This window comes from Erithacus rubecula (assembly GCF_903797595.1).
Source record: "Erithacus rubecula genome assembly, chromosome: 11".
NCBI classification, from domain to species: Eukaryota; Metazoa; Chordata; class Aves; order Passeriformes; family Muscicapidae; genus Erithacus; species Erithacus rubecula.
Genome location: NC_136663.1, coordinates 18747352 through 18772806, shown reverse-complemented (window position 1 = coordinate 18772806; position 25455 = coordinate 18747352). Strand labels below are relative to the sequence as shown.

Sequence of the window (25455 nt, the reverse complement as noted above, 5' to 3'; positions counted from 1 at the left end):
CGGGGCGGGGCGGGCGCGCAGGCGCAGCGGCGGGACATGGCGGCCGTGCGGGTGCTGCGGCGGGCGGTGCGCCTGTGCCGGGGCCGCGCCGCCTCGGGGGCCCGGCCGCCCCCCGTGCCCCAGCGCATCGAGGAGAAGCGCCGCGCCGCGCTGCTCGGCGGCGGCCAGGCCCGCATCGACGCCCAGCACAAGCGGGTGAGCCCAGCACAACTAAGCCCCGTGCCGCTGCCGCCGGGCGTACGCTCGCCGGGGAGGGCAGGCCCTGCACGGCGGGGCTCCGCTCGGCTCTGGGGACTCGCAGCTTCGCATGGCACCTGCAGACGCCCCTTTGCGTTTGCCCCTTTCCTCAAGCAGCGCTAAAGACTGCATTGCCTGTTACTCTGGGTAGAAAAAAGAACAACTGCTTTAGTAATTCCTTTACCTCAGAGTGGTCACCGAGATTGACTGTAATATGTATGAAAAGTAGTGTAGACAAAAGTTGCAACTTCTGCCTGTAAGTGTGATGGTAAGTCAGTCCTAGGTTGCTTAACACTTCTGAGCAACAGCTTCATCTTCACACTGCTGTTGCAAATTTAGGCTGATCTCTGAGATGAGAGCAAAGAATTAGAATAGGAGAAGACAGGTGGGAGGGATGGCAACAGGTGGGTTTTAGTCTCCTGCTTCTGTCATTCAGAATGTAGGCAGTGCTGATGGGAGTGACTGCAGAAGTTTCCTGCTTCTGTTTATTGCTTCTTGCTGGGCTGCCTTTTCAGTGTGGTGCAAGGTCCTGGTGGTACCACGGGGGCTTGTAGGCATTAGGAGGTGGGAATGGCGATTCCCATGAGGGCTCCCTCAGTGATCAGTCTGCCCAGCAGCAGTGCTTCTCCCCAGTTACACAACCCCTGAGGAGAGTTCAGTCTCACTGAGTTACTTTCAGGACACTGACACACCAATATACAAGCACTTCTGCATGTCTAGGGCCTGGAACAGCCTATGTTTTATATAAACTAAAACTATGGCTTACCTTAAGCTTTCCTGCATTTCTGCTTTTCATGAGATTTTTGGCCTACTGGACAGATGTTTTGTAGAAGCTGAGCTGTGTTATAATGTCACGTTGATGTGGGTCACATCATCTCCTAAAGGAGACAACCCAGGTGCCCTGCCCTTTGCAGACTGATGCTTGCCATGGTTGGAAATAACATTTGTTTGGTAGGTTAAGATATAAAGAACTTTGCAGTCATTTTATACTACATAACACTGAGCAAGGGATGTGTATATGTGATCAATTGATTCTGTTCTTGGCCCTTACCCTACTTTTACCCCTAAAAGTGTCCAGCAGGAAAAAGAACAGAAGGATTTTGACATAAGATCCCTGCAGGCTGTCATGCTTCCTCTTCCCTCTTATTTACTGCAGTTAAATTATATTTGAGTGTGGTGAATTGAACCCTGAGCTGTTGGGAATGAGTGGTCTAGCTGTGGAAGGGTTCCCTGGTTAAGAAGAGAAAAAAGGCCTTAATAGCAGTATTTAAGTGTGTAGGCAAAAATAGCTGTAATGCATTTATATCCTGTTGAAAAGTCTCTGAGATTGTTTCCTTTCTCCTGTGGTAGTGCTGCTCCAACAATCAGCCTTCTTTTCAGAGTCTGGCTTGCATTATGTTTGTTTTTGATGAGGGTAATCACTACACAGGCTGTTTCCAGCTTTGGGTACCTGCAGTTGCTTAATGGACCCAGTATAGCAAATCAAGTGAGGTTTTGCTTGATTAAACTGCATCTCCTGGGGGTCAGCAAGCAGCCAGACCCACCTGATGACTGTTAATTGTTGCTTCCTCTGTTTCAGGGAAAGCTGACAGCAAGGGAAAGAATTCTGCTGCTATTGGACCCTGACACTTTTGATGAATATGACATGTTTGTGGAACACAGATGTACTGACTTTGGGATGGACTCTAGTAAGAATAAGGTAGTTTTATTTCATATAACTCTTGTTTCAGCATCCTCTGCTGTGCAGCCATCCTGCTGGTTGAAAATGTGCTCTTCTGTTCATGTGATTTCTATTGCTTGCTTTCTTTTTATGTATAATTTTGTTTTGTAAATTTTCTCTAATTACACTCAGTTTCCATTTAACAGCTTACAGAGTTTTCTATTGTCTAAACTTGGTACCTTTTTTGTAAGTTCATCTGTTTGGATCAAATACCTTCCTGTATTGTCTTAGATTTGCATTTTAAACAGTAGAGGAGGCTGCAGAGCTTTGCTTGTTGGTGCAATTTTGTCAATCAGATCAGGTACAAGGAACAAATCAGGGTAGATACTTCTGCTTCCTACAGCTAGGATTAGAGTTATTGGATGAGACAACTCAGATCCATCTTTATACTTGCCAAACTACAGTCATAAAATCCTTTAGGACCTTACAATCCAATCTGGATGTTTGGAAGTCCCAGCATTTGTACTGCTCTGTTAGCCAGTTGCACCCTGCTTGCTGAGGCACTTTTCTGGCCATGTATCCTAAACCAACATGGTACAGGGAGTTCCACAAACACAGGGAATGTCTGTGGCTCCCCAAAGTCTCACACCATGATGTTGATGCCTGATAGTGTGCTACCTGGGAAAAGTGTTCTGTTGTGGTTTGGTAGAAGGGACCAGTGAGCTGCTGGGATGTCCGTGGCTGGTGCTGATGTTCCTGTTAACTGTGAATCTTCCTGCAGCCAAAGGCTGTTTGCTGTGGGTTGTGGTGTTGGGTGAAGAGCTCTGCGTGTGCCCTGTGCTGCACACAGTGATTACAACTTCTGTTAGTGCAGTCCTTAAACCACTTCATTGGGTTTCAGTCCTTCAGATTGCAGGATTGCAGCCTGTGGATGAGGGAGGGGGCAGCAGGGTTCCATCAGGGGCGCTGGGAACTGCAAAGATGAAGGATTTGTTTGTGTCTGTCTGGAGGCTGATGGCACTTGGTGCTGTGAAGGATGTTGTGTTAGACCTCCTCACCTTTCAGAATAGCAGAGCAATCATCTTTTTTCCTCTATTTTTTTTTAACTCTGTTTCCCAGAAAACTCAAATAACTGCTATGTTGCCTCTCATTGAGTTTCTCCATGCTGCATCCCACACTGTTGATAACAAATTGCTGTTTCTGATAATAGGAGCAGCAGCAGAGTCCTTAGTTCATAAGAGGGTTAATTTTTTCCCTTGTGATTCAGAATTCACCCTTCAGTGAGCTGATTGTGTTTACAGTGCACAGTTTCACAGCAGATGATCTAACTGTGGCCACTGAGGTAGAGTATTAGTTTAGCATTGAATTTTTAAGTGTCCCTGGAACTTTATGAGGATAAGGTAGGACTTGTGCTCACATCCAGTCTGCTCTGTGGGCTGCTGGGGCTTTTGGGAGTCACCTGCACGTGGCAGTGGCTAAAGTACAAATCTGTGCTGCTGCTCTGTGTGCCAGGGGCTGAGAGCAGTGCTGTGTGTGCAGCCTGAGTAAAGGCACCAGAAGGTCACAGGTGTGACCTTCCTCACAACAAACCACCTGGGCATAAATGGCCCTTAGAGTGGGCCCTGCTTCACACCCTTCTCTTTTTTTCTTTCCTTTTTTCTTTCTTTTTAAATACTAAACAACAAAAAGTACTCAGTGTCTGAAATTCCCTTTTTTACTGACAGCCTAGTAAGGTTCCTTTCCTACTGTTGTCTTGAAAGACTTCTGTATATTTTCTTCACTAGAAATTAATATAATATAGATGAAGCACATTTTAAGACTCACAGGCTCCATTTCCTTGGCCAGTTCTTTCTTCCCTTATTTGCAGGGTGAAAAATGGGACTTGTCAAGTTCAAGTATTTGAGGTGGCTGTAGTTATATTTTTGGACCTATCCAGGTTTGTTTTTTATCCTGTATCAACACCTCAGAGGTTTGTGCACTATGTTTATTCTTTCAAAAACATCAGCTAGTCCTGATAAAACGTACATCCTATCTCTGAGGACATGATTTGCCTTAACTCCAGATGTGCTGAATACAAAGGGAAACTGCTAAGTTCACTGATCTTTACTCCAATACATAATGAATATGAGCTATTACCTCTAGTTTTCCTTTTCACAGCTGGGCAAAATCTTTGTGGAGCCCTCACTGCAAACAGAGAAGAGGAGACCTCCTAGGAAATCAGTCTTTGCTTTGTCTTAGTAGGAGTTTGTGGAAATTGTAGTGGACATGATTGTTGCTTTGTTTTTTTCCTATCTTTCATTTTCATTAATTTGTTTTTATTTATTTACTGTTTTTATTGCAGTATCCTGGTGACAGTGTGGTGACTGGCCGTGGACGGATTAATGGGAGACTAGCTTATGTTTTCAGTCAGGTAAAGTTTTACTTGTTTTTAAATAATGTGAACTTATTCTTTGAAATAAGTTCATGATAGTTCACTGTGGCCATGTAGCAATGTACCTGTAGGAGGGAGCAGGGCACCCTCAGAGAAGAAGAAGCAAAAAAGCTTGTGATAGCATATAAATAGGTAAAATATACTTTTTATGTTAAATATGCATTTTTTAATATTAAAATAAAAGTTTTTCAGAGGAAACATCTTAGGCAATGACTTATCTTGGTCACTCACTGTGTAAGAAAGGCTTTTTTTCAGATCATGAGTAAGTGCTGCTTTGTTTTGGTCCACAAAGTAGCCTTTGTTCCGTTTGCTCCCATGGCCAAAGTGACTGTGGCTGTGTCACCTTGGAGCAAGGCATACACTCTGCCTTTTTTGTCTTGGATGTGTTCTCCTTTCAAGGAGAGACACTGTTACATGGGCCTGAACAGGTGGAGAGGAGCCAAGCACAAACCTTCATTTTAGAACACAAGTAGAGGGCAGTTTTTGTATTAGTAGAATTTAAGAGTGCCCCTTCATTATACACCCCTCCCTTTTTATATTTAAAGACCTTTTTCCCTCCAAATTAAGCTGCCTCCTGAGATGCCCAGCCTTTTTGCTTCAACTGTTAGTCATAGCCATGCTGTCTCCATCCACACAGTTCTTGGGGCTTCTTTGGCAGTAAGTCTCAGTGGGAATGCAGCAGAGAAACTCCCCAGGAGCTGTCTGGGCTCTCTTTGTGCCAGCAGGTGTCAATATCCTCTTTTTCTGGATCAGTCCCAGGGCCTGTTATAAATCTGTCTGCTTAGGCCTTTTGGCTGACATAGTCTCTACTGTACCCTGGAAGAATAATAACTCTTGGACATAACTCATGAGTCTAGAATGGTGACATGTGTCCAGATTTGTATTTCCTCCTTGTAAGGGAGGCTTGTGTTGAGCTGGGATGATCTGCAGGCTGCACTGAGGGAGTCAGTTGTTTTGAAACAGCATAGCAAATACAGAGCACTGTAGGATTATATTATTTACTGGTAATAATTGACAACATTTTATTGAAATTATTTTTTCCCTAATCTGAAAATTTGCTTCACCTTCAGGATTTTACTGTCTTTGGAGGCAGTTTGTCTGGAGCTCATGCTCAGAAGATCTGCAAGGTAATGTGGCACAGGAGAAAACAAAAAAAAAATTGTCAGCATCCTTTTTTCAGTCTGTTATGATAATGACTTAGAAGAAAATGTTTGGTGACTGACTTTAGTGGGCTCTGGCATGTGCCATGCCTGAGAGTGGTGTCTCTGGAAACTTTTTGAGTGTGAGTGAGCTTTTCCAGGTAATACACACTTTGTTACATTAAGTTATGTCTTCTACTCTACTTCAAAGGATGAGAGACTTGCCAAGTACAAATATAAATTCACTACTCATTGTCCACTAGAGAAATGAGGAATTAATTTGGAGAAACTTTTTCCTCTTAACAGTGTGCTGTGAAAGTGTGTAATATTGAAAAAAAAAAAAAAAAAAGCAAATATAACAAGTAAACAGCCTGAAGCTAAACAGTTTTGCAACTTGAAGGTCATCTTGACCCTGAAAGTTTCTCTTATCAGACACTTGTGGCTATTTATTCCTGTTTGTCTGCTTGTCTTGCTAGAAAAGTTTTTGAATCCCAGGACTGGGGAGACAAGAGCTCTTTCATGCATGAGTTTTGAGTGGTGTGAACTGGAAATCTTCCTGAATTTTCTTGCCATAGAATCAGAAACAAAATTTTTAGTGCTCAAGGTCTTTTATGCTGTGGGAATAACTATTCTTTGGCATAGGCTCCTCAGGAGTTGTGTGAGAAGGAAGCATGCCAGAGATTCTAGCAATAAGACAAGCCGAGATTAAAGGGATTGTTCAGACTATCCAACAGAAAACATGAAGACTTTGAGCTCGATAACAACTATTTGCTTTTACCAGGTCTTGATATTGGGAAGGACTTGAATTACTCTTTCACACTGGAGCTTTGTGGTGTCTGTACTGGTGGCACTGGAATGATTGGGTGTTTTCTGGTGGGTTTTCTTTCATCTCTTCTGTCTAAAGCAGCAGGGTCTGATCACAACTAGAAAAAATGAGTCTCCTTCCAGGTTGGTGCTGTTCTTAGTGGGCTCCAAAGCTAGAAGGCCCTGGGGGCATCAGTTGCTTTGGGGCTCAGTCTTTTATGTGTGTTTAGGAAGAATTTGGAAGAGCCTTGGAAAAGAAAGTCTATATATAGTCATGTCAGTGAATTCGAGGACTGCACAGAGGTATTTACTATCAGTCCTGTTCAGGCTGGAGTTTTGGGTCTCCTGAGATACCACTGACCTGAGTGGCACCAAGTGAGGTTTCTGTGTTTCTGGGCAATATAAATTCCACTCTGAAAGTGGATTAGAAATCACTTAGCAAGTTAAAGATTGTCTGAAATAATTTTATAACAATGATTGAAAGGGCAGGGAAAAGCAACTTCAGAATCAAAATGGGGATTAACTGATGTTCTGCAAACATTATTTAAGAGCTAAAGCTGATCTTGATGTTAAAACAGATCTTAACATAATGTGCCAGTGCTTTAGTGTTATGAAAATGGTAAACATTTTACTGGAATTCAATAATCAGGAATATTTTGTGCGAGGAATGTAAGGAATTCAGTCCTCCTACTAAGACTCTGTTGTAGTATTGTGTATGATCTTGAAGCAAGTAACCAAAATGATCAGAGCCCTAGAAGACAGGATGTGGGACTGAATTGATGGTGCTTAGCCTAGAAACATGAAGAGGAATATGAAGACTGAAGGGAAATTTAAGGTACTTGAATGTTTACAAAAGTACAGGCCCAGAATAGCTAATTGCTCTCCCTCACTGCTGTGTTCCAAGATAGATGTAATGTTTAAATTTCTGGAGGAAAGATTTAATTTACTCTTCCCAAAGAAATTCTAAGAAGGGTAATCAAGCATTAGAATATACAGCTTAAAGAGGTTCCACAGCCACCCCTGCAACAAACTTTGAAGAGCAGATGGGATATACCTGAGAGGATGTTTGAGGTGCAGTTGATGCCCCTTATGAACAGGGAGAAATTGTCCCTCTCCTGTGACCGTGTCACTTCCTGCATTATCCAAATCCAGTGCTGAATGTGGACATACACAGCTGGGAAGGAGTTTGGCTTAGCTGGGTCAATACTGAGGAGTTTATGTTCATCACTAGATCATGGATCAAGCTGCCATGGTTGGAGCACCTGTGATTGGGCTGAATGACTCTGGAGGAGCCCGTATCCAGGAGGGAGTGGAGTCCTTAGCAGGCTATGCAGACATATTTTTGGTGAGTAGGCTGCTGGATGGGCAAGGAGCTTGGCATCCACAAAGGTGGGCAAAACATGCAAGTGGGTGTTTGTAAGTGAATGTTAAGGTTATCATTCTGTTTCAGCCAATGGATAAAACAGTCTGATAAACTCAGACCTTGGTTCTTTTCTCGGCTTTGGGCAAATGTACCCATGTCTTAAACAGAGGTGATGCTGAGCACTGTAAAGCTCTGTGATCCAATGTGTAGTAAGAATGAAAGAACAGGCAATTTGCTTAATTGGAAGAAAACCCCAAGCAACTACTTAACTTCTTGGTTTACACCAATTTTTTCAATTGTCTGTGTTGGGATGTAATTTCTCTGAGCATTTATCAATTTGAAACAGGTGGGTACACCATAGTTCAGTGGTTTTTTTGGTTGTGATGTTCTATCAGCTTCCCTATGTCTCTTTGGAAATACAGTTATATTATCAATTTCACACAGCAGTTAGTTTCAATGGGGTTTGTAAAAGGTGAAGGATTTCCACTGGAGAAAGAGGGACTTAAATTAAGCACTGTGCACTGAAATGAAACTTGGAAAGCTCCTATCAGAAGCAGTGAAGTGCCTGTTCTGTCAAGATGGGGGTTAGGAAGCAAAATAAGAGTTTCAAGGTGGCAGGGAAAGCAGGCATGCAAGCCAGAGAGGTTTCTATTCAAAGAAATGTGTTTCAGTTCAGTGCTAACCTTACTGGCTGGAGATGTCCAGTGTTGATTGCACTGGTGAAAGTTTTCTCTTTCTAGAGGATTTTTGTGGTTAATGCAAGAATTTTTCCCCTAGGCACACTGCTGCTCATTTTTTCCTAGAAATGACATTTCCTTTGTATGCTAAAATACTTTGCATCCAATTGTGTGCATAGAACACTATCCTTTCAGCATGAAAGCAGATGGGATGTCAGGTCAGTCAGATGCTGACAGGTTTTGAGGTGGTGCAGTCTGGGAGGAACAGTTACAGAAGTCATTGTGATGCAGTTGTGCAATAAACAATGTAAGTGGATTTTTGGGCAGCACACCATCCATGTTGGATGGCAGCCATTCACCTTTGTGTAAAACTCAAGCTGGTGCAGAAACCTGATTTTAAAAGAATCTCTCCTCAAGTTGGTCAGTAAGCTTACTGCTACCTCTGAGCACAGTGTACCTACACATTCAAATGTCAGGGACACCCACTCCTCCTAACTCCAGGCTCAGTGCAGTTTTTGCCCTAGCAGCATCTGTTGAGGTGGCTCAGGCTATCTGCAAAGACTGTATCTTGGCAGTGATTGCATAGTGTAGGGAATCAACTGTACAGGAACAGAAAGAAGAAAACCAGAAATAACAAACTCATTTTGGTTCAGTTTGCATCAAGAGATTCTCTCCAGATATTTGTCTGCCAGTAGATAAAACAGTCCTGTTTGTGATGGTGAATTCTTGCAGAATCTAGGCACAGATTTAAAGACACGTCTTTGGTAAAAACAGAATTTTTTTCCTATTTCAGAGAAATGTTTTGTGTTCTGGTGTCATTCCCCAAATCTCTCTCATCATGGGTCCATGTGCTGGTGGAGCCGTGTATTCTCCTGCCTTAACTGATTTCACATTCATGGTGAAGGTAAGGGTGTGTCCTGAGCTGCTGCTGTGACACTGATGCAATGCAGCCTTTTGAATAAATTTGTCCCTCTCTTCTTATTTTGGGGGAAGTCTCTAGAGGCTGTGGCTGTTCCTTAGGTGCTCTTGCAGCTTGGCTCTGGCACTCACTGTTTCTGCTTTTTCCCTTTCCCCAGGACACATCCTACCTGTTCATCACTGGGCCTGACGTGGTGAAGTCTGTCACCAATGAAGATGTCACGCAGGAGCAGCTTGGGGGTGCAAAGACACACACTGCAGTGTCTGGTGAGAGCTGGGAGCTTTACTGAACATACTAATTGTGCTCAAAGTAAATGAGAGTCCTTCTGGCTAAACAGCCCATTAGCCAATGCAGATGAGTCTAAGGGACAAAGCTCTGCCTAAGCAAAAGATCTGACTCTGTTCAAGGTCTCCTGCAGCTCCTGTTTAGTAACAGAACACAAAGGATGGCAAGTGGGAATGTGGGAGAGTTCTGAGTTTTGGAACAGAAAGTAGCAAACTCACAAAAGATGCTAGAAATGGGAAGACTGTCAGGGGGCAGGGCTTAGCAAAGTTAACCCTGGGATGGGTTTTGTTTGTTGTCCAGACATTTGCATGGGTTGCAAGATTCTCAACAGTCCCTTGTTTGCTTACTGATGTGATTGATTGAACTGCTTAACTATAAACCCTTTGGTAGTGTGAGCTGAAGCACTCTTCCCTTGTTTCCCCTCTGCGAAATTGTCTGTGAGTCATGAATCTTCTCAAGACTCAAATGATTGTGGGATCTCAAATGCTGTGTGAACTGCGCTGATGATGAACCAAAACCACACACACAGATGCTGCCCAGATCCAGCCCTTTTAGAAAGAGCACTTGTAGTCCAACACATGGGTACAGCACAGTAACCTGAACAGAGTTCCAGAAGGCTGGAGCCATCTGATAAACCACTTCAGATTATTTTAAATATGAGGTCAACAATCCAGACCTGTTCTGGAGGACGTTGGTACAGCACATGTTTTCTAGTTATTTTTAACTGGTCAGATTTGGTGGCATAAGGCTCCTTATTGTTAATAGCTCAAGTTTAAAGAGTCTTGCTGTTGCTTGTTTCTGTCTTTATTGGTATATATTTGGAAAGAAAAGCTTGTACAATGATTTCCCTCCCTGTGTCTGTGCAGGAGTTGCACACAGAGCCTTTGAGAACGACATCGATGCTCTGCTGAACCTGCGAGAGTTCTTTAATTATTTACCCCTGAGCAACCGGGATCCAGCTCCAGTCTGCGAGTGCCATGATCAGAGGTAAGGGGAGCCTGGCTGAGCTGGGAGCTCTGAGCATTTCATTTCATGGCTTCTCTGGCTTACAGGGCACAGACATGGGTGTTGTGTGCCTGGAGTCTTGGCAGATAATTCTGCATTCTGGGATGTGAATATGGGAAATGTTCTGATATGTGTATGTTCACTGTTAGGTTTAATTCTGTTTTCTGAAAGGGCTGTTGCCCATCTCTGTGCAGAATGTGGGGAAAAGCAATCTCTGTCCAGGTGGGCTGCCCAGGCCCTTGGAACAAGTAAGAGAGGTAGGAAGTAGCACAGTGAGTGGCAGTGGGGAGAACTTGCCCTGTTCTGTCAGCTGTGTCTGTTGGATGAGTTCTGCTCATAAGGGTTAGAGATGGGCAGGCAGCAAGGAGACAGAAAGCTTTGTGTGTTATTTGTGTTTGTCTCAGGCTCATTTTGGAGTTGGCAACATAATACAGAAAGGACTTGAGCCATGTCAAGAGGGGAAAAGTGGCAACTGTCTGGACTTTTATCAGGGAATTTTTCCAGGAGCTGAGAGACAGCCAGAGACAGCATGGGACACTGAGCAGAGAGAGCCTTGCTAGGACTGGAAGGCAGAGAATGTCAGTGGAGTAAAAGCATTTTGACCCAAGCTCCAGTTGTACTCAAGTTCAGCCCTTTCCCTAGGGAACCCTCAAGAGGCTGTTGCACTCCCCTGCATGGGAGTGGTGCCTGAATATGTTCCTTTCAGCTCCTTACATGTGTGTCATGTGTCTTGGGGCTCCTCATTGCGATGATTTTAACATGTGAATCTGGAAGGGTATTTTCTCATCATCCCTCACCGTGCTTTTCAGTGTCTGTGTAACTGTTTGGGGAGGTGCTTTTGGATTGATTTTACAAATCACTGTGCTGGTCCCCGAGATGCATTTTTTACTTTAAAAAAATAAATTTGCCATTTTCTTTTAGAGAATGGCCAGACAGGTCAATTAATTACCAGTCCTAAATTTTTCTGAGGTAGGTGTTGATCTTTAGGAGTTCATTAAACTGTGCTGGTCTGGTTCTGTCCTGTTCTTGACTGCTCTGGTTTGATAGTGACAAAACCAAAGCAAATCTGTTGTATTACTTGCTGAGTTGGGTGATTGTTTGAGGTTATTGTGATCTTTGTAAGTATTCAACAAGTTGTACTGGGATAATTGCTCTCTACAGACTTGATTTTGGTATTTTAATTTCACCATAAAAGCAGCAGTCCATTTTTCAACTCAACATACTTTATAACAGGCAGTTTATTTGTGAGAAGTGTCAGGTTGTAGCTACTAAGGTGTAAGAGATTTGTCTCACTTAAGAAAAAACGAACTAATTTTTACAAGGCATGAGATATAATAAATGCAATTTGTACTAAGAACTTCAATTTAGTAGCCTTTATATGTGTGACTATTGGTTAAATTTGTCTGGTTTTATAGCAGCATCTCCAATAGTTCTCCCATTTGTAGTCCTAATGCACATATTGGTATTACTTCATCTGGACATACTGACATCTTAATAGATTCTTTTTGCTTGCGATTGATGTGTTTGATCCTTACACCTGCTCCAGTCCCAGTCCATTCCTCTAGAGTAATTGCTTTCTTATTGCATTGTTTTCACACCAAAAAATTGCCACAAATTATGCAAATCAAATGTAACCTACCTGTGCTTTCATTGTGAAGTCCTGGAGCTGTTGGGGGGTGGTTTGGTTGGTTTTTTGCTTTAGTTAGCTAAGTTCTTTTTGGTGTTGAAAAATGCCAGCCTTGGCTGCTGAAGCTTGTGTTGGAGAGTGTTTGCTGTCAGTGGCCTGAGTTCCAAGGATTTACAAGTTTCCTGCAGTACCCAGTTGTTCCTGGTGAGATGTCCCCTGCCTTTGGGAGATGTCTGATGCATTTGCTGTACAGCATGGTGGGATTTTACCTCTCTCTGTGTTTCTACAAACTTCAGGGGGAGGTTATTGCCAGCTCTTGGTAACTAAGCACAGTTTCACTTCTGCATTGAATGAAACCCAGTGTCCATTCGGTGCGAGTGTCTCCAGCTGTCACAGGCTTTAACAATGAGCAGCAGTTCTGTCCCACTAAGTGGCATCTGTAAGAAACACCTCTTAAGCCCAATGAGTGCAGCAGCAAGCCCCAGATGTGCTCTGTCTGTAGATGTTTGAAGGAGATTTTCAAATGTGGTATCCTGGATAATGTCTTCATTTGGTTGATGCTATTTTAATGCTGTTAAAATTTTCTTCAGCGCTGTGAATTTATGGAAGCAATAATTTCATTTTTCTACTTGTGTACTTTGGGGTAGCAAAGGTTGCAGGACAGAGCTTGGAGCACATCTGTATCTACTTTATGGACAAGAAAATTTGGAATTGTGTTTATCTTGGGGTTTAGTATATTAAAACAAGTTTGACTTCAGATTAAGGTTCCATTATATCATTTTATGCAAGTGTTTGTATGCAATATTTGTATGTGTATGGAAAAAGCACTTGAAGTGTTGCTGTCAGCTTTGTTCTATAAATAGCTGTGTCTCTTTCCTTCCCTGCTTGGGGCTGTGCCTCCTTCATCCCCAGTGTCTGAGGGAGCACAGCCATGGGGTTGTACTTCTAACTTCTGTCTGTTTTTGTCAAACCACGTATCATTTTTTTCAGTTTTAAATTGTTTGTCTAGAGTCTTGTGTTGTCTTATTCAAAATGTTCTAAATCATGGCATTGTTAAAATATTAATTCAGTAAGAACTCCATAGAAACACCATTAGTAACAAACACAGATCAGTATTTTTATGGAATAGCACAAATATAATACTCCCTGAAACCACCTCAGTGGTGACTCATAAAAATTGACACCTCTGCACTGAATCCTCAGACCTAGTGGGTGCCACTGCTGATTGGGTCCCTAATGAGGGTAATGTGATCAAAGCTGGGGAACTGATCCTGGCACTGCTGATGGCTAGGCAGGGTCTCTGTTACAGGAAAACTCCACGTGAAAATGTGTCACTCTAAGTGGAGAAAGAGGAGTCTTTAAACACAGCCAGTGGAGGGAAGACACAGAGTGTGGTTATGTTTCCCCCGTGTGTTTTCCCCACTCTCTGCTTGTTTGAGGATGGAGAAATGAGCATGGAAAGGTTTCCTCCAGCTCAGTGTGTTCAAAGCCCCGGGTGGCAGCGTGGGCAGGGCAGGGGGAGTGTGCTGTTCCTGAGATGCTGTTGTGTGACAGGGAGCTGCCCCGGGAAAAGGGCTCTGCCTGGCCGGCTGTAGGGAGCGGGCTCTGCTGCCGCCGTTCCTGACTGCTGAGCGGTGCTGCCGCCACCCCCGTGTCCCCTGCAGCCTCTCGGCCGTGTCCCGCGAGCCGGCAGTGCCCCCTGCAGCCCGGCCGGGCCCTGCTGCTCAGGGCTTCCCAGGCACAGGTGCCTTGGAACAGGGGTCTCCTTCAGGAGGAGGCTGCTCAGGCTGCCCGAGATGGAGAACCCATTCCTTTCCCCATATCTGAGGAGGTTTCTGAAGTTTCTGAGAAGTGAAAATGTTTACCCGAGATTTTTGTCTTGGTGTTCATTTGGGCTTTAAATGTTGTTGCTCACACTTCTTGCTCTCCACAGTGACCGTCTGGTTCCAGAGCTGGACACCATTGTCCCAAGTGAGTCAACCAAAGCCTATGATATGCTGGACATCATACACTCTGTAAGTCTGACAGTGTTCAGATTAAACATGCATGTATTACATTCTGGGTCTAAATAATTGACAGAAACCAGTAGCATGGCTGAAGATATATTACTTATTTATTTCAGTCTTTACAAGTGACTGTTTCTGCCTGTGGAGAATCCCAAGATTTGTTTTCAGCATGCATCTCATGCTGTATACACAACTATACAGATGAAAGATGCTGCAATTCAGTTCTTTTTGGGGTCAGAACCCCCTTGAGTTCTGTTGCTTGGCCCCTCCCTGCACCTTGGTGTATCTGTCTTGGATTTTAGCACTTCTGTATAAAAGTAGTAAAGTACCCATATTGCAGAGATTTACCCTTCCCTGTTTATGCTAAGAGTTATGTACATGTGCAGTATAAGAAAATAGATGTCTATTTTTCTGAAAATACACAATTTGCAACTGGCTGCTTTTAGACACATTTTAGTGGCGAAAACAAGCTCAGGGTATTTTTAATCCCTGGATTCTTCCACGGTGAATTGCAGCACTATGTGTAATGAAAATTAAAAGGTGTCATGTAATAAAAAATCATTAGCTGAATTAGGAAAAAAAAACCCAAGCCCTCCCACGGATTTTGGGAAGTATTAAGGAAAGAAATAACACCACTTTTATAGTGCTTACATTCCTCACAACTTACAGACTGAGGCTAATGAAATGACTGGCACACTGCAGTGTGTATGGGAACAGCTGCCATAACCAGATGGAACCAGCGAATTCTGCTGGAAGCCCAGGCAGCCATGTGTAGGTGTCGCTACTGCTCCATGGATAATTCTGATCTCCTGCAATGTGTGAGTTCTGATTGTGGCTCATGCACCAGGGTTGGCCCCTGGCAGGGCACACACAGCTCCAGCCCGAGAGAAGTGCAGAGTGAGTGCTTCCAGGTGGATGCTGGCTGGGCACTCTATTCCCTGGAGCACACCCAGCACTGACCCTGGGGCAGCAGGGCTGTGCTGGCAGCTCCAAGAAAGGGCTCTGAGTTTGCCAAGAGAGATTACATCAAATGTGTCACTGGGAGCTTCTGAGTTCCTGGAAGTACTGTTTTGTCACTGGAAATTGGTCTGTAAGTGCTGCTAATTAAGATGTGAAAAAGATGTTCTTAACGTGTGATTTGCATTTTGCTGTAAGCCAGGACAAAGGCTCCCTTCAGTCATAAAGGTGTTCCCTGATGGAACGCTTAGTTGGCAGTTTTGGTAGTTTTTGTAGGACTAGTTAGTTCTTGCAATGAAGGCTGCAAAGACTAAAAGATTTTCCTCCATCTGTTTCCTTCAAAACTGTGCTAGTTCTGAACTGTTTTAAAAGTTGCAATATTAAGGCAACGGAGTTGTGTTTGCCTGTGTATTTATGCACCTCTGTGGCCTCATACGGGCTCTGCCTGCCCCTCCCCTTTGCAGATTGTGGATGAGAGGGAATTCTTCGAGATCATGCCGACCTATGCCAGGAACATCGTGGTTGGATTTGCCAGGATGAATGGACGGACCGTTGGGATTGTGGGCAACCAGCCCAAAGTAGCTTCAGGTTAGAGTCCAGTGTGAGACTCTTAACAGTGCCTTGCCTCTCTTTCTCTGCATGCTGTGTAAGGCCAGAGCTGTTGTGTTGTGTGCTCCTCCACTCATTCTGTGTCTTTTCCATCACTTGCTTTTGTCTTGAACCTCACTGTAATGCAGCTGTGAGCTGTGAAACGAACTGCAAACCATTTCTTTAGTGGCTCAACAAGGTGATCTTGCTCCCAGGTAATTAAATCAGTGCTGCATCCTGCATCCAGCCCAAGAGGATCAGCAGCTGCGTACAGCGTGGGGATGAAGGGGGGAGAAGAGCACCACTCATTTGGCAGCAGCATGCTATTAACTGGGTTAAACATGGCATGGAAACTGTACACTTATGGCAGTAAAATCCCTAAAACTCATCTGTAGGGTGAGGGGAGTTTATTTCACTGTAGCTGAAGAGTGTAAAGCCTTCAGATGCACAACTGTGGAGCTCTTCACCTCACATGGTTTAGATCTGAAGGTACAATGTGCAGCTCTAGCTAAGATGACCTTGGTTAACTGTCCAAGGATTTTGCCTTCTCTCCTTACTCAGTAATTTCTGAAGTGACCTTCCCCAATTGGAACGTTCTGTTTACTCCTTGTTTTTAAATCTTGTATCTATTTGTTTGGGAAAATCAGATGACCCAATATGGTGTTTTACTTGTTTCATCTCTACAAGATACGACCATCTAGATATTAGACAGAAGGTTTTAATATAAATTTACTCTTCATTTAATATTTTAAATTTTAACAGCTCTTTTTAATGTTTCATATAGAGGCTTTGATATAAAATGTGTTTTAATATAGTTGTGCATAATATAATTCTAAATGACACTGAAACAGAACAGAAACACTTTGCACTCTGTCTACCAGAACTGCTGATCTTTCTCAAACTATTATTGGTTTAATGTTTGAGTCTTTTTAATGGAGAACTCTAACCTTCATGACCAATATGACTGATCTGAAAAACACTAATGAAGAGAAAGTGACAGAAAAAATATTTTAAATTATGTGTATGTAATTAAACTGTTATGTTTTGGGATAGAAAGTCTTTAACACACAGGGATCAGAAAAATGAAATGAGCTTTTCAATGTAGCCTGTTCTGTGATCTTAGTTCTAAACCAGAAAAACCTTTCATGGCAGATAATCTCCACATTATCTACTGTTAAGCTTTAACTTTAAGAAGACAACACAACTAAAATAGTGTGATTTTTGAGTTGCCTTGAATTACTGCAGTACTGGAGTTGCTAACACCTTTTTCTGTGTTCTTAACCTCAGGATGCTTAGACATAAATTCTTCTGTGAAAGGAGCCCGCTTCGTTCGGTTTTGTGATGCCTTCAACATCCCCCTGATCACCTTTGTGGATGTCCCTGGGTTTCTGCCAGGTATGCCTTACCCTTTAGAGTTCAGCATGGTGAATGGTGGTGTTGGTGTTAAAAACTCATTTTCAGAACTTGGAAAATAATTTTGCTGCAGTAGACTTAAATAAACCAGGTTTTAAAATCCCACTCTTTGGGACAGAATCTCTGTATTCTAACTACAGTAGTCATCACAGAAAAATAATGAAATGTAGAAAAAATTGTAGGAAAATGAACTAGTGCCTAACTAACGAGTGTGTTCAGGAGTTACCTGAGGAGAGAGAGACATTACACAGTCAGGTAATATTGCAGTCTCCAGCAGCCTGGTAGAGACACTGGGATGGCCAGTTTGCCAGGGCCGGGCTTGGGGATACCATGCTCTGGAAAGCTCTGTGCTACTGCTAAAAGCTGTGACTGTGACCTGTGCAAGGAAGAAATCTGCATTCCCTGGAGGTGCTGCCCTTGTTGTAAGTGGAGTGAAGTTACACTGATTGCTGTATTATACTGAGGCTCCACATCCCAGTAAATGCTGTGCTGTGTTTTTAGATGTTGCTTGATGTCTTGCTGGGCAGGGTGGCGACAGGAGGAGGCTCTGCACAGGCTGTGCTTGGTCAGGGGAGGCAGTCCAGTGCTGTCCCCCAGCCCTTGGGACAGGATGAGGGCAGAGCTGGCACAGCAGGCTCTGGGCAGGGAGCAGTGGCAGCTGGGGCCACTTGAGGACATTCCACCCACATCTGCTGCAGTCCCTCAGCTGATCCTGGCACATGTTGCTTTTCAGGCTCTGCTGCAGCAGGAGAACCTTGTCCACCTGCTGCCCAGAGGGGGTGTTACAGCCCTGCCACTCAGACCTAGGGCTAAACTTAGAGTAGGGCCTCAATGTGGTAGAGTAGCCAAGCTGCTTTCTGTGTGGCCTAGAAAAGGGGGCTTGGAAGGTGAGGTTTCTGCAGAAGTGACTCTAGGCTGTTTCCTACTGCTGGTCACATCTGGAGTTTTGAAAATGCTCTAACCGTATTTTGTTTCCAGGAAGGTCCCATCTGCTGAGCTTTGCTTCAGTTTGTATGACTTTCTGTAAAAACAGCTGCTGCTCTAATTTTTGAGTTTCTCAGTATCCTGCAGAGAACACTGCCTGGCTTGTTCTTCTCCAGGGTATTAAAGTGGTGGTGGTGGTGGCCAGGTTTGCTGCTGGTAACAGATGATGGGGTTGTGTGAATTCCCTGGAGTGAAGCAAATCCTTGTCCTTTGCAGGCACGGCTCAGGAGTATGGTGGGATTATACGTCATGGTGCCAAGTTGCTGTTTGCCTTTGCAGAGGCAACTGTGCCTAAGATCACTGTCATCACTAGAAAGGTAAGCTGGCAAATTCCATGAAGGTCTTCCAGAGTTCCTCTTTCCACTAGTGGCAGTTTTAGTTAAACCAAGCTTTGTCTGTCTGTACCAGTGGTGCTTTCTATAATTGTTGCATCTTGTCCCATTTGATAACACCTCTTTGTATAACGTTACAAGGGGCCACTTCTATTCCTAGACCATTACCTCAGCTCCTTCCTTCCTCTTGTCTCTGCACCCTCTGGAACTTTCAGTTTCTGCTCCCTGCTTTCTGTCTGGAATGCCTTCACTCAAGTAGTTGTGCGATGTCACCCAGCCTGTCTCACTAAGGACATGCCATGTGTTTGCAGCAATTCTGCTTTCTCCCATCTTGCCTCCTGAGCCTCCCTCTGCAAACCCAGTGCTGGCTGCATCTGTCTTCTGCTGTGTCTGCAGGTTGAACACTCATGTGGCTTCTTTCCCTCCCCAGACTTCTGCTATGCTCTACCTCATCTTCCTTTCTCCATAAGGTACCTGATACCCTGCTGCCAGAAGCTCTGGGGCTGGCACCTTAGAGCCTTAGCCCTCCCCCTACTGCTTTGCCCCTCCTGCTCATTTTTCTGGCAAAACTCAAAAAGAACTTTCTGTTCCTTTGCCTTCTCTTTTTAGAGTATTTCCATGCAGTACTTGTCAATCCTGCAGCCTTGCGGCACTGTTTAGTCCCCTGATAGTGACTGCACTGCAGTTTGCTCTGCAGTCCTGCAGTATCTGTTCATCACTGCTGTCTGGAGCATTTCCAGTTCCAGAGTGGAGCACTGCAGAGCCTGAGTGCTGCATTCCCTGGCTAGGAAATTCCAGAAGCCCACTACCTGGTGGGTTTGTGTGCATGTGCAGGGTGCAGGTCGACGCCTGCTGGTCTGGATACACACTGACCCACCCCTGCCTGCCTTGCAGAATGGGCTTGTTACACCAGCAGCCCCCTTCCTTGCTCTTTTGGGGCTCTGATTGAAGTGGTGTCTATTCCTAGGAGATTGCTGCCACAAAGTGGAGATGCTTATGCTCTCCTTCAGGTAAAATCCAGCCCCAGCTGCTTGTCTCTGGACTAGAAGAAGCTGTAGGAGCAATGCAGGCTGTTGCTGCTGCAAGGCCACTCCTGGAGTGGATGCCCTGGTTTGTGTTACAGGCCTATGGGGGTGCCTACGACGTGATGAGCTCCAAGCACTTACGAGGAGACGTGAATTACGCCTGGCCCACAGCTGAGGTGGCTGTGATGGGAGCCAAGGTGAGGCCAGCCCCTTCTCACTGTGGTGCAGCAGTGCCCTTCCAGTACCATGGGCTGTCCTGGTGCTGCAGGCAGGGGAGATGCTCCCAAGCCCTCACCTGGAGGCTGTGAGGTGGGCAAGGGCTAGCAGGGCAGAAGGCTGAGGGACTGTCACTGACCTGAGCCCTTCTGTTCCCAGGGTGCTGTTCAGATCATCTTCAGAGGAAAGGAAGCAAATGCAGAGGAGGAGTATGTGGATAAGTTTGCAAACCCCTTCCCTGCTGCCATGAGAGGTATGGTTGTCTCCCACACTGTCCCACTTGGCTTGCCATTGTATGGAGATAAAGTTGTGCTGTTGAGTAAATCTTTTGCCAACAAGTAAGTTACTCGTGTCTGAGTTAGAAAAGCAATACTTAACCACAGCCTGTGCATACTTGGACACAAGACACATCTTCAGCTGCAAAGAGCCTGGTGAAAAGTGGAGACTGCTCTGCAAAGTGCATTTTTCAGTGTGTAGATAGTAGAAAGTGTCTCAAAATTCAGCCTTTTCCTTTATAGCACAGGTGCTTTGACAATCTCTTATACAGTCCTAGATGCAAATCAGTGGCCTGAAGAATAGGGCCCAGTTCAGTTATGTTCTCCAGAACTCTCAGGAGCAGGTTCTTCCACTGGTTTTTACTTCCAGTTTTGGAGCAGTAATTGTGCTCTAAAAGGCAAGTTATATTAATAATTTAAATACTGACTCAGGAATGTTTCCTTCTCAGGCTATTTTAACTTGTGAACTTAGTTATTCCGACCATTGCTTTGATTTTGCTAACTTATGGGTTAGCCTAGATACAGAAGGCTGGGATGCAAACACTTCATGGTTGAGGTTTTTATTTGTTTTAATTTTTTGCAGGGTTTGTTGATGACATCATCCAGCCTTCGACCACTCGCACACGCATCTGCCACGACCTCGATGTACTGGCCAGTAAATCCCAGTCCAGTCCTTGGAAGAAACATGCCAACATCCCACTGTGAGGGTGAGCAGGGGCTGCCCATGCTGGGAGACATCCTGAACATGAGTTCTGGTTAACTCTGGTTAATGGAGGTCTGCTTGGCAATAGAAATAGTTTTTTTCATTTTGATTTTGCCAATAATCATCAATAAATCACAGTATATATTTAAATTGGGGGTCTGACCAGCTCACCCTTTCTTGGTGGTTAATACTCAACACACCCTGCCCTACCTGCTGCAGGTGAGCTGTTACTAATTGCTGAAGGTCAAGCATTCCCTCCCTCATTCCACAGGCCCTCGAGGTGGCTCAGGCAGGGCTGGGCCACCTCCCACTGCTGGGAAGTTGGTCCCCTGTGGATTTCAAGGGTATTCCATTGGCCAGAGACTGGAATCTGACTCCACTTCCTGCACCACTGACTCTGAGAGGAAAATTGTGAGCTCAGGCCCTGCTGATCCTGGACTCAGTTGTTAGTTAGTTGTTAGTCTGGCCTGTGGCAGCTTTTCCCTGCTGGTTGCAGCATCTGGGTCTCAGAGCCCCAGGATGGAGGTGGGTGGCATGGGGGGGCACAGACAGCCTCCTAAGGACAGCAGACAGAAAAGGGCAGTTTTGGTGGCACATGCAAACCCTCCAGCAGAGGCTGGAATAGAGACCTCCAGAGGCTCCTTCCACCTTCCTTTCTCTGGGATTATTTGCTAGCCTGGCCAGGAATCACTGCAGGAGGTTTTGCTCTGATCAGCCCTGGGCCTGTGGTCACCTGCTCAGTAGAAGCTGCAGCTGCCCTCCAGCCCCAAGGCAGTGAGAACAGCCACTGTCACATTCAGTGCTGCTGCACCAGCTGCCAGGCACAGGAGGGGCTGCAGTAACCTGACTGCTCTGAGGAACTCACCTGTGTTGTGTGACAGAGCCTCCCCAGCTGCACTGCAGCTGCTGCTGCTCACTCCCCAGCATGAGCCTGAAGAAGGAGAGAGGTAGAACAGCTGTGTCCCAGGTAGCTTCTCTTCCAAGGAAAGTGCAGTGGAGCTTGGAGCCTCTACCTGGGGAAGGGAAAGCAACAGCTAAACATCACCTAAAAGCACAATATAAAAGGAGCATTTCAAGTAGGAGTCCCAGCTCCCCAGGTTTTTGGATGCATGGGAGGCAGCACTTCAGGTTGCAGACACACTGACTGTGCTGGCTGCAGCACATTCAGGGGAGCTGCATGATCCTACATGTCTGTGCCTCAGCAGGAAAAGGCTCTTGGTGCTGTCCCAGGGAACAGAGCTGGCTGCAGCAACAGGGGAAGGTAAATGGAAATGTTACTGTGTTGGGTGTCATGGCCGTGGTGGGAGCTCTTAATTAACTATAAGCAATTGTAAGGGTTTATAATGCCCAAGAAGACTTTCCAAAGGTAAAGCTGGTTTAGAGGCAGAAGCTGTGATAGGTGAAGGGATACATACACAGCTTCTTCAGCCTGCCCAGAGTTGGAAGGAGACACTCCATGAGAAACCCACTTAACACAAAGAGAAAAGTACAGCTTTGTTAGTTGTTTCCTAACCTCAGTATTGCTACAGACTGTCCTCTCTCCCGTCTCTCGCCAGCACAAGAACTGGGCTTTTAGATTCTCTCCATTTCCAAACAGGCACTTGCTTTACCAGGACATGCTGGAAAAAAAGCTGCTCTGGCCAGGTTTCTGAGAATTTCCTTGAAGTCCAGTCACCTAAAAAAACAAGAGGTACAAAATAAAATCCCTTCAAGAAAGCATAGCCCTTGAACTTAGCAGCAAGGCAAGTTACTTACTGTGTTCCTCAGTGCTGCAGGAGTTGCTGTAACTTACAAGCAGTTGGAGACTGAGCTTTCAGGCTCTGTCTTGGGAGTAGTTGAGACTTTGAATCATCCCTGTGCCTCAGCTGCTGCATTTTGCTCCTCTTCCTGACTCCAGTGATTTTTTGCCTTAGGAAGGAGGCCAGGTGATAAACCAGTCAGTTTTCTTTAGCCCTACAGAAACCATTCATGGGTTGTACAAAAATAGCACCTTGCTCCCTGAGACACTGGAGTAACAAGGATATTTTGTTGCAGGAATATGTGAAACTTCATTTAGCCCAGCTGGCTGTTAAAGCTTTCAAGCCTTTCCCCTGGCAGTTTCTTCTAACAGCCTTCAGGTCACTTCAGACGTACAGGGCAGAAGAGAGAAATTCTTCTCAAACCTTGTGGCAGCTCAAGAAATTGTAAGTTTTAGCAGTGCAGCTCTTGCATCTGGTGTGGGGCCTTCTGAGATTTACAGCAATGTCACATTAACCACCCCTCTACCCCCCACAAGCAAACCTCACACCATGGTGGAGGAGAGAAAGAAGCCCAGACAGGGTTTCCATCACTCTTGGGGTGGATTGGGTAAGGGAAGTGGGGCACAGGTCGGGTTGTGAAGCCTGGACTACATGAAAACTACCTGACAATTTTGCCTCTAATAACTCCTTGAATTCCTGCTGCTAAATGGGATGACAAAATGTGATGGTGCAAACAAGCACTTTAAAGAAAACTATAGTGAAGAGGGTGCTCATCATACTCATGATTTTGAATAGTTTATTAAATGAAAGGTGAAGCATCAGTTTTAAATTGTACAAAAGGAAAAAAAACCTCATATTGTAAATGTACAATTTACAGAATTACTAGCAAAACCAATCAAGGAGACACTCATAATACAAAAACCTATTGACTGCAAACTGAACTGGAGACCCATTGCAGGTACCATGATAATAAATGTTTGTTATACAGTATTCTACAATGTTAAATTAGGAATCAGTTTTCCACACAGAGGACTGTGAAGCACAAGGTTTGTCTGAGACTCTGACTCAAACTGGGCAACATCTGTGGTGCCACCATGCTCACAGAGTGATCCTGGGACAGGTCCTGCAGCCATTCCTGCCCCCAGGCTGTGGGGGTGCACAGAGGGAGGTAACAGGGTTTATAAAGTTCCAGCTACTTCTTGGGATCAATACATCCCCAACCCACACTAAGGAATGGCTGAATTACCTGGTCAAACATTTTTGGCAACCGTGTCTGAGAACTGCACGTGTTGTGAGAGCCAAGCTCAGCTGGGTGAGGTGCTGGGCTGGGTGAATTTGGGCTCTTTCCCTGCCCGTGCTGGGCACTGGGGGGTTGGGCTGGTGTTCAGTAAGTTTGAAACAGAAAAAATTGATTATGCTGCAGTTGCTAAAACTAAAGCACCTCTGAAACTGCTGTGCTCCAAGTGGGTCAGTCTGCTTTGTATCTCAACTGCTACTGAGTGCAGAAAGATGAACAGTTTGGGGCCAATTGTTGGAGATCTGGAGCTGTGGAGGGCCAGCACTGCTGGTGCCAGGCCAGGCTGGGTAAGGAGCAGCTACTACATTGAGTCATAAAATTGAAGCATAATGAAGTTCCAAATTATTGAAGACATCAAAAAAAAAAAAATCTTATACAATGAATTAGCTGAGAATGTTTTGGGGGTTTTTTTGGAATTTTTTTTTTCATGTTTTTAGCTTTTTTGAAAAATCATATTTTTTTCCAAAGAATTACTCTCAATATGCACAGTTAACACTGAAAATGTAGCTGTATTCCATTGTAAGCTTAAGAACTTCACCATCTAAGCACAAATTTCTATGCAGCACATACAGTACTTCTAACTGGCAAAATTAATTTACAAAAATAGCGGAAAAGGGTATTTACGGCATGGAAAGTAGACTCTGTTTTATGGTACAGTTAAAATTACTTTTAGTATGCTAAAGTGATCCTTTCCCCCACCCTTCAACTATTTTTTTTAATAGGAAAGTTGCTGTTTATGTACCTTGTGTTGGCAGGCTTGAAGTAGGTAGTAAAAACAGCAAAGTGATTACTTGAGAACCATTTGTGTGTTTTACTGAGAATACTTTATTTGCTGGTATAAGTTGCTAAAAATGCACAGAGCAAGTACCAATAGAAAATTTACTGTTTTTGTGTCCCCATGTGCTATATAAAATGAATGTTACACAGCATCTGTTGGAAAAGTGGCTTCATGGACATCTCTTACTTTATGTCCCATTATAAATAAAAATAAATCTTCTCAAGAGTATAAAATCTGGGTTTATCATATCAGAATCTGAAATTTTTTGGCAGAGATGCACGTCATTAGAATTCTAACCTCTTCTCTGAGAGTGTTTTTCTCCATGCCTATGAGAGGACATAAGCGTACCATAATGTTGATCAAATCCAGTGTGTTCCAAAACACTTTTCCGTAGCCAGAACGACCTGCTTACAGCAGCCTTGCTAGTCAGTGGCTGATAGGCATAGGTTTAATAAAAATGGCTAGCTTTGAAAACATAAAAAGGCAAATGTTAAAACTGTTTTAAATTGTACAGCAGAAAAATAAAGTTAAAAAGTTCTGTTTTCACTCAATGTTGTTTTCAGAAAACATATGTAGAACAGTGTTTATTTTGACAGCTGTCTTAACAATTTAAAACTTCCTCCTCATCCAGAAAAAAAAAAAAAATCCGTATTAGGACAGTCAAGAACAGGGATACAAATGATTTTTTAGGTCAGCCCTTCTGAGGTGAGTGGGTTGGCCAACATTCCCGTGTGTCATTAAGAAGCTCCTCTTCTCTCCGTCACTACACCAAGGGGTTGACCTCAATCATTTGGTTAAAAATCAAACCGTATCACATCAAAAATGTGGTTTTCATACAAGCTATCACAGTATATAGGCCTCTAGCTCTAAACAATAGAGTTCCAAGTTTGTAAAAGGTCTTCACCAGACTTCAGAACATGGGCATGCCAAATCCCTGGAAAAGGGGGAAAAGACAGTGGTTACATGGGGTGGGACAAGAGCAGCGCTCAAAGCAA

General features: G+C 44.3%; 2 protein-coding genes across 3 annotated transcripts in view; one reads left to right on the top strand and one right to left on the bottom strand.

Annotated features, from left to right (window-relative positions):
* Positions 1 to 25003, top strand: PCCB (propionyl-CoA carboxylase subunit beta). Of its 2 annotated transcripts, XM_079314983.1 has the most exons (16): positions 1 to 195; positions 1817 to 1936; positions 4239 to 4307; positions 5399 to 5455; positions 7503 to 7616; positions 9105 to 9215; positions 9388 to 9496; positions 10382 to 10502; positions 14081 to 14162; positions 15575 to 15698; positions 16986 to 17093; positions 18312 to 18412; positions 19551 to 19649; positions 19828 to 19921; positions 20527 to 20650; positions 22681 to 25003. In XM_079314983.1, exons 1-15 carry the CDS (start codon positions 37 to 39, stop codon positions 20646 to 20648), a joined length of 1590 nt encoding a protein of 529 aa, XP_079171109.1. In that variant the 5' UTR covers positions 1 to 36; the 3' UTR covers positions 20649 to 20650; positions 22681 to 25003. The 2 variants fall into 2 exon arrangements, with proteins under 2 accessions (XP_079171109.1, XP_079171108.1); XM_079314982.1 differs by lacking the exon at positions 22681 to 25003 and having other exon boundaries at positions 20527 to 20796.
* Positions 23164 to 25455, bottom strand: part of STAG1 (STAG1 cohesin complex component) — a 159743-nt gene continuing 157451 nt past the window's right edge. Inside the window, exon 34 of the mRNA XM_079314939.1 lies at positions 23164 to 25394. Coding sequence (XP_079171065.1) covers positions 25371 to 25394 — 24 coding nt within the window. The 3' untranslated portion in view covers positions 23164 to 25370. The remainder of the gene's footprint in view (positions 25395 to 25455) is intronic.

Coding starts and splice junctions, on each gene's coding strand:
- PCCB (XM_079314983.1), top strand. CDS start 37: ATGGCGGCCGTGCGGGTGCTGCGGCGGGCGGTGCGCCTGTGCCGGGGC. Junction 7,617..9,104: donor GCTATGCAGACATATTTTTG/GTGAGTAGGCTG, acceptor TTCCTATTTCAG/AGAAATGTTTTGTGTTCTGG. Junction 19,650..19,827: donor TGGCTGTGATGGGAGCCAAG/GTGAGGCCAGCC, acceptor TTCTGTTCCCAG/GGTGCTGTTCAGATCATCTT.